This window comes from Rhamphochromis sp. 'chilingali' (assembly GCF_963969265.1).
Source record: "Rhamphochromis sp. 'chilingali' genome assembly, chromosome: 2".
NCBI lineage: Eukaryota > Metazoa > Chordata > Actinopteri > Cichliformes > Cichlidae > Rhamphochromis > Rhamphochromis sp. 'chilingali'.
This window is the reverse complement of record NC_137930.1, coordinates 19965343-19974256: the sequence shown is the minus strand read 5'-3', so window position 1 is coordinate 19974256 and position 8914 is coordinate 19965343. Positions and strand designations below refer to the sequence as shown.

Sequence of the window (8914 nt, the reverse complement as noted above, 5' to 3'; positions counted from 1 at the left end):
AAAAACTCACTGCACATCCCCTGTTACCGTGACCCTGAACTGGATAAGTGGAAGTAAGTCGACGAATGGATAGGTTATTGCTCTAAAACAGAGAAAAATAATTCATTAAATACCAGGATCACTGCAGATTAGCTTTTGTTTGTTCTACTAGATATACTACAGTTTTAATAAAATGTTATTTAGCCTGCATTAAACACTTTACAGACACATGCTGCATCTGCTTATTCCTGCTCTGTCCAGTCTGCTGCTGTAATAATGTGGAACTAATAAATCCCATCTTACATGAGCATGTATTTAGTAACTCTTCCCCTATGAATAGATACTGAGAAATCTACCTTTGTATTATGATTAGATGACCAGTAGTTTTATTTGTTGGTAATGACACAAAATGTGTTGACAGAAATGTATTCCCTGATGCTCTCAGAGCCTCTCCATCACTGCTTCATCCCTTCTGAATATTTCTCCATTTTCCACATTATCTAACACTTGTTAAAACCTGCGAATGGGCAAAAGCTCAATCGCTGTGAAAACACAACGACACGCACTCAGTTTAAATGACAATATGTTGTTTATTTTCTATATTTTCAAGGTTTATTATTTACAAACAAAATAAACAAAAAAAAAATCAAAAAGATTTTTTGACAAACACTGTTTGTCTGCATATTCTTGTAAGAAAGTTTACATTTATCTTTCTTTCGTCCGTATTAAGTAACCGACTGACAGTTCTTTTTACTCGAAGCCTTGGATTACATGAATGAGCTGAACAGTGATCATGTGAGTGGGGTTTAAGAGGACCGAGCAGCTCACCGTCGCTCCCGCCCCTCCTTCCACTACGCATATCATCAGTAAACATATGAAACCTGTGGTCGTCAAAACCAAATCAAAGATTTGGCTCGTCCTCTCTGGGCATTGTCAGTTCTTTTTGCATCTCTTGTTTTTTTTCTTCTCCAAACCAACAAAACAAGAAACAAAAATATACAAATATATGTGCTGGTTTGTTGAGAGTCTCTATACTGCTAATATGTAAGCTCATTAGTTTGTGTTATACATCACCATTAATGCCCATTCCAGTATGTTAGTTGCGATTGGTATAGTGAAAAAAAAGCACATAGTTGGGAAGCTCTCCCTCCAAAGGCAAGTATCAAAAACAGCACAAACCAACAGTGCCGCTGTCCATCTCGACTGTGAACTAGTTCCTATACACTATGGCGTATTCACGATTAAGCGCTCTTCGTTGTAAATAGAACATCTCCACCCAAATACCCGGAGATATTGCTCCCTCACTGCGACATCTAACCTAGCTGAAAGAATCTACATGTTGTTATTAGTAAGTCAGAAAGTGCAATTCAAAACAAAGACAATGACTTAAAATGTTTTGCTTTGGCCAGTTTCCTTCCACGCGTCGATATTCAACCCAAACGTCAGTGGTTAGCTACAAAGAAAGGTATAAAGGTGCTCAAATTTGTACAATGTCTCACTGGTGTCACTGCAAGTCTAAAGATTGCACTTCTTCTCTATTTATTTTTTTTTAAACTGTACATAAACCTCACTGAATATCTATATAGCTTGACTTAGAATGTTAGAAACACCTGCCTCTAAAAGTTCGTACCGGAAGTAAAGATACCAATTGGATAAACGGAGACATTTGGCCATCTTCATTGCTTACTCCTTTCTCGTCTAAAAACACTGAGACATAGAACACATAGAGTATAGTAAGGATGATTGCGTAGTAGTGTGCAGAAGTGCCCCGGACCACACCCCACCCCAATATGCACCAAGCTCACACTCATAACAAAGGATGGAACATGGCTATAGTTTAGGCACAAATACTTTAGAATGTCCATGTGAAAAGTCAATGCTTCTGTTCACACACAGATAACATCTAGGCAGACAGACAATGAACAAAAACATAATCTAACATTACATTTAACGTCAACATTTTTGAGATAGTATCTTTTTAAGTATTTGTGACAGCGCATGCTTTCGTGATGGGGTTGACTGTATTGGTACACTATCGGCACAACCTGTAGTGAAGAGCCATCTTTTAACATGGTTGCTGTGAGGGCTTAGTCACTTTAACCTGATGGGACACGGGTGCCATGGTGACTCTGACTCTGAGTAGAAATTCTGCATGGCCGAGACGTTTGATCAAGAAGACCGCATAAGCACGGCCGTCTTCTATAAGCAGGAAAACGACTGGTCGTCCTGAGATTTCGTGTAGATTTAAATATTCAAAATATTCCCTTTGACAGATATTAAAATATTGCTTGCTCGACCTTGCGTCCATGCCTCAAAGTCCTGGTCAGTTTAGAGTAGCTAAGCCCACATAATGGATTTACATGAGACAGAAACCTTAATGCAAACCAGCATTTCGTTTTTTCTGTCACTAACAGCGGTTTATAAACAGCTTTCAGTGTAAATGTCCTCCTGCACAACTGAGTGACTGAATACTTGATGTCTTGAAACTAAAACATAGGTACTAGAAATGTTGTGCTTCAACTGATATGACAGCAGTACAGTACAAATGTACACCAGGAGCTGGTTAGCTCAAAATCTAAATTGTGGTTTATATATAAAAGAAAAGGAAATATAATGGGTAAAAAAGGAAAAAGAAAGTCTAATTTTCACACCTAAGCCATACATGTTCATACCAGCTGTGTGGTAAATAATCCCTGGCAGTACTTTGGAGTTACGTTATAGAAAAGAAGCATTTGCTTTTAATAGGATGACACTGAAACGAAGTTGTGTATTGTAGGTAAATACTGTATACTGTATGTCCACTCGATGTTAAATCAGAAACTACGCTAGGACTAAGGGTAGTATACAGAGAGACAGAAAGAGAGAAGATAAGATTTATAAATGTCCTTCAATCAAGTAGTGCTAGCTATTGCATTAAGGTTTGTTTATCTCTCATAAATGATATCCAGGTTCCTGATAGAAGTAAGACATTGTTATGATAGAGAATGCACCACACAGTATCTGTAAATACTAGATCTACAAAACTATTTACAGGACACATATAGTTAATTTTTATGTCACAGTCTATTGCATAATGGTGATAATCTTTAGTTTATAAATACTATAAATATACACAGAAGTTTTAAGCAACATTAAGTAACATCTCAGCCATCAGAAATCAGAAATAGAAAACAATAACATCCATCCATATCTGTGCACACACTTCATTTTCCTCCAAAATAAACAAAGAAAGCAGCATTTCTAATATCTATTCCCTTTGGACCCATAACACTGCCATGGTTTGTGTGTGTGTGCGCCTCTGTGGGGATGTAGTGGTTTATCAGACTGTATTTTCCATCGCAGACAGCAACGGAATAGTTACAGTATTGTTATTTTGTTCTTAGGTGAGTTTCCAGGAAAATGGTTTGAGACCGATTGTGTGCTTGTTAAGATTATTGGTCGGCATTATTTGCATTTATTCTTCCACAGTGGTGCTAAAGCTGCTTAATAGGAGAAGATAAGTTTGCTCTTCTTTTAGTAGAAAATGAAAAAGTCATTGTGAGAGTCCACAATGCAAACAAGTTTTAAAAAAAAATCAAGAGCAAAAACAAACAAAAAAATTCAATGAAAAATAAAAAAACTTAATTTATATATATATATCTATATATATCTATAGATATAGATATATAATTTTTTACATTTCTCAGAAAGGAAGACTCATGTTTATACTACAGATTGAAATTGCCATTGCCAATGTTGTTGGTGTTTTTTTTGACATGGTCCCATGCACACAAACACACACATCCCCGTGCACACACGTGCACACACGCTTTCACATCTATATATACATATCTATATATGTATATATAGATATGATCAAAGAAAGGGCGTGTATCTGTATAATATACATTCTTAAGTTTAGGGAGACAAAATTGTCTAAAATATAATACATGGGTTATATATACAGCATTTCTATGAGGTTACTTTAGAAGAAAATTGGAGAGAAAGAAAACAATGCCAAAGTTCCTCATTTTGACCTCTTTTGTTCTAGCTCCATTAAAAATGATTTGAAACATATTTCTGTTTAAAAAAAGAGAGGGAGGGTAAAATGGGATCATAAATTTGATGCAAAACGCATTTTGTCTTGCTCAGTTTCTGTACTGCTGAGCACTGAATCTCTTCTAGATCCGGGAGAATCCCTGTGCTGGGTTGAGGATGAGGACGCTGCTGCCACTGCTGCTGCAGCTGCCGCTGCTGCAGCTGAGCGCACGGGAGGCAAGGCTCCTGACGACATCTGGCGGAATAAATTGACCCGCTGGGGCACAGTGGTGCGGATGCCACTCTGTAGATTCATTCCCTGGATCACCGCTGCTGTGGGTGGCACGATGGAGGCCAGGGAGTCTCCTGAGGTGGGATGCACTCTGGGCCCCAGAGATGTGTCATGTGGTAGTGATGGTTGGGAGGCTGATAAGTGTCGGATGTCTCGACTCAAGCTGCCTGATTGTAGAGCCTGCGTGCTCTTGTGGATGTCCCCCCGCTGAGGTGAAGGGACCTGCTGCTGCTGAGGTGACGCCTGCTGCTGCTGTTGCTGCGCTGCAGAGGATGTGGCTGCAGTTGGCGCAGCAGGCTGCTGAGCAAGCTGTTGCGTAGACAGAGATGGCTGGGGAATGGGTTGCTGGATAAGGGACAGCTGGGAGGCTGTGGGGGAGCCATACTGGAAGCTCCGGTTAGCCAAAGGGGTCTGCACAGGCGGGCTACACATGGCAGCTGTGAAGGAGCAGGGAGACATGATTGTGCCTTGCTGTAGTGGGGTCTGTGACAAATTTAGGGTTCCACTTTGAGTTTGGTAAAGCCCCTGTGCTGCAGCAGCAGCAACGGCAGCGGCTGGCATCATGCGGGCAGCGGAGGCATTAGCAATAGCTGAAGCGCTGTAGGTCAGGGGTACAGAGGACTGCTGCAGCTGAGTGGTGCCAAAAGCAGTGGAGAAGGGCGGCTGGGCTGGTGAGTTAATAATGGAATTTCCTGACATTGGTGTTGAGTTCATCCCGGTTACCGACTGCTTGCGGTCCACCATCATTACCATCTCCCTGTCCTGACGGATAATCTGCTTCAGCAGCTCGTTCTCCTGTGTGTTGAAAACCCCGGCGTTCAGATCCTTCTGGAACTTCTGCAGCAGCAACGAGTTCTTCTTCCCTGTTGGGGTGCAGTCAGGACACGTGAATACACACAGCCACGGTAAACTTTGGATAAACTATACTGCACCACAGGAATAAACAGGATACGGGTCAGTAAAGACGCAGCTTGTGGGTTTTAATCACACATTAGCTTCTTCCTTTGATCAAGGCCAATTCTTTAACAGAGGCATTTCACTGTATTCATTCCACATTCATTCATAAATGGGCTACTTTTAACCACACAAACTGCATCTTTACACATTCACTAAAGGCTGTTACAGTGAATAAACCTTTGAAAGACATTAAATGGAAATGACTGTGGGAAATATACAGTTTGAAGGGGTGAAGGACACGTAAGGAGACAAAGATTACTGAAAGTGTGACTTGATAGCACAGACTGTGAAGTGGCAGTGAAACACAGAAGAATACTGATGAGTTGTACCCACACATGACATGACTGATTTTAGATATTTTAGAAGAAAAGGGTCTAAGGCTTAATTTAAAGCCACGGTCTAGCTACATGGTCACATTGACATCAAAGCCATAACACATCACAAGGGCATTCTGCGTAACATCTATAGTGTGGAAACAAAGTCAAATAAGAAGAAAATATATCTTATTTTATACATTATGTATCATATACATAATGTATAAAATCTAACTTAATATTAATCATCTAACCACACAATGAATGGGATTCTCTTCAAGTTATATTTTATATTGACTAGTGCAAAGCAGTTTGTCTGCATATTTAAACAAAACACAGTATTCCTTTAATACTGTAAACAAACTGCTTTTAAAAAGTACTCCACTCATATGCACTATAAAGGGCATTTTGAGCCCACATGAAAGTCTTTCCTAGCATGTCACAGGTCTTGAACCGTAATAATAAAAGGCTTGGCAGATGGCTTTTTAAACACCAGCCACTTTTGTGGCTTTGGGAGTTTGAGTAAAAAGAAGAAGCTGTTGTAAATGGGCATATAAAGACATCTTCAAACGAGCCTGTCTTAGAAGGAATTGCCAAATCTAAAGACCTAATAAACATATTTACTTTGAGTGATAGTGTCCAAACGTCTTCATGGGAAGTGTTTCCTGTCATTACTACTGATCGTGTATTGACAAGCAGCAACGCATTGCCGGTAAAGAAGACAAAGTGGACTTTTAGTGTGCTCAGGGCTTTAGCCACAGTCAATCAATCATTCAGCCCTGTCCTTGACTGGCAGAAGATTTTTCCACTGAGTTCACCATTTGGCAGCATATGCTGGATGGCTTTCACCTCTCAAGGCTGCTGGTAAGTCATGCATTCAACTATAAGACAGGACTTTTGCTGCTGTAGCAGCTGAAAATAGATTGCTGTAATATTTTAATGCATTTTTCTCAGGATAAAGGCCTCAGTTTGATGTTTTTCTCCTCGACTGCAGCAATCTCTACAGGGTCGGGTAGCTAAAACAAGCACCACACACTAATTATAAGACTATCGTTAACTTACACGTCTGTTTTCATTGCATATTTAAAGGTGACAGGATTAAACTCTGTAGATTGGAAGGACAACACATGTTCATTGTTTGGTGTGCTTGTCACTCTGACAGAAACATCTGAACACACCAACAAGTTAGAGACAGGGGCAATAACTGGGTTTCAGGGAAACAGGGATTCTTCTGTATACCTCTGAAAAGAAAAGTATCTCATTATCAGTGTTTTGTGCACAGTTAAATAGAGTTAAAGTCAGGCAAACTTAGTTTACTGTACAGTATGTTTACTGCATATTGATACTATACAAGCTAAAAGCACTTACTTTCATTTAATTATATCTGTCATACAGACAGTTTCAAAAAATGCCAATATAGCATTTTGAGCTACACATATGCAGCAACATTTAGGTTATTTTGTTAGAAACAAATGATTTCCGTTCATTACGTGGGGAGCTGTTATTTTCCATGGTGCATCATGGCTACAGCACGTGAAATTCCCATACATTCATATATTTGCTTTACAGTTGATCCTATTGAATAATACAATTTGTAGGTATGAAGAATGATGAAAATTTTAACAATAAACATTTGTTGTGAGCTAACTTGGTTCAGCTGCCCAGACCAGGCTGAATCTACATTGCATCAATAGTTCGTTCAGCTTATATATTATTTACACTCTTTATTTGTACCTAAATAACTTTATTTACTTCATGTTGCACATTTACAGAATTACTGTCTCGCTTTGATCACAGAATTAAACTTACCCCAAAAAACAAATACATTGAGAGGATTGAGAGGCAGACATATTGTATAAGCTCGGCAAAACCTGACATATTGTGTATATTTTCCACTAATACTTTCCGGGCTAATAAATACAACTTGGTAGGAATCCATTTCTCCCTTTCTGTTTCAGCAAGGCACTTTGGGCATATTACTACTAGAACAGTAGCCCATTTCTAAACTTGAATAGAAAGGCTTTGGAAACAATATGCTTTAAAAAAAAATAAAAAGTAAAAGTAAAAACCACTCAGCTTTGACAAAATTAAAATAAATAATAGTAAAAATATCAGATAAGTCCCCAATTCCCACTATTTACATTCAATACACTAAACATAAAACAGCTTGATAGCCAACAAACATCAACCAATAAAAAACAAAACACAGAACACAATATAATGTTTACAGACATCATATATAATAGACAATGAAGACTGTATTAAAAAATGCATATCTTTGAAAGATAACTCCAGATGCATTCATGTTTTTACAGATAGATATCTATGTGTGAAAAAATTACTGTGTTGAGTCAATCTACAGGGAACTCATTCACTTGATGTACTTCCTGTAATGCCATTACACTGAAACCAAGAGGGCACACATGAGATAGTCCTCAATGAACAGCTAAACAGTTAGCTTCAGCTAACAGTTACAAAAATGACTTACATATGCTAGAAAAGCCTTTATTTTAGTTTTGGAAATATGGAGTTTATTATATGTCACAATTGAAATAAGAAAAAATACAGATTTTGCTGTACCAGTTCACTTTTTTTTCTCTTTACTAATTATAATTTGTTTTGTTATATCTATAAGAAACCAAATTTTGCCTATAAAATGTTAAATAATAAAATGTGCATACTACAAACTATATATTCTAGCAGACTTTGGTGGTCAGCAGCAGCTCAAATATCAAATGACAAAAGCTAAGAAAGGGTCTACAGCTAACATTCTATGAATTTTATGTTAGTGGGATTTGGCCTTTTACAGCGACTGAAAACTAGTATAAAATTTATTGTCTTATACCCGGTCTTTTAGCCTGACGTCATTAGCCATTTCCAGGTCCAAACTCCGCTTTAGGTCCCAAAGTCAAAGGAACACCGTGGCATCACTGAGAGTTAAAAACTGTCTAAATTCTTTTATCTGAAATAAAATGATCAGTGTGGCTGCTCTACCAGGTGTAACAATTAAGTTTAACATCCAGACATCCATGAAAACAGAATTTATGACATTTAATGGAGTTAGAAGTTAGCGGGAAGTTAGCTCGCTAGTTTCCACGTAAACATAATATACTATGTTTTGACTGAGGGATTTCTGAAAAATTCAAATGTACAGCTCTGCTATCACTTCCGAAATAAATGAAGACATGAAACTAAATATTACTGATGTTTGTGGGGTTACTGAAGTTGGGCTAGCTGGTATATAATGATGTGCTATGTGATGGCTAGCTGCACAGCTGTGGTTAGCATAATATAAACATATTAGCACAATGAAGCTGGAGAATGGAGAACAACTGAGATAACTGACCCACAATAC

The 8914-nt window shown here is 38.3% G+C and overlaps 1 protein-coding gene across 1 annotated transcript in view; it reads right to left on the bottom strand.

Moving 5' to 3' along the window:
• Positions 1–602: 602 nt before the first annotated feature.
• Positions 603–8914, bottom strand: part of hcn1 (hyperpolarization activated cyclic nucleotide-gated potassium channel 1) — a 72818-nt gene continuing 64506 nt past the window's right edge. Inside the window, exon 8 of the mRNA XM_080873846.1 lies at positions 603–5151. Coding sequence (XP_080729972.1) covers positions 4073–5151 — 1079 coding nt within the window. The 3' untranslated portion in view covers positions 603–4072. The remainder of the gene's footprint in view (positions 5152–8914) is intronic.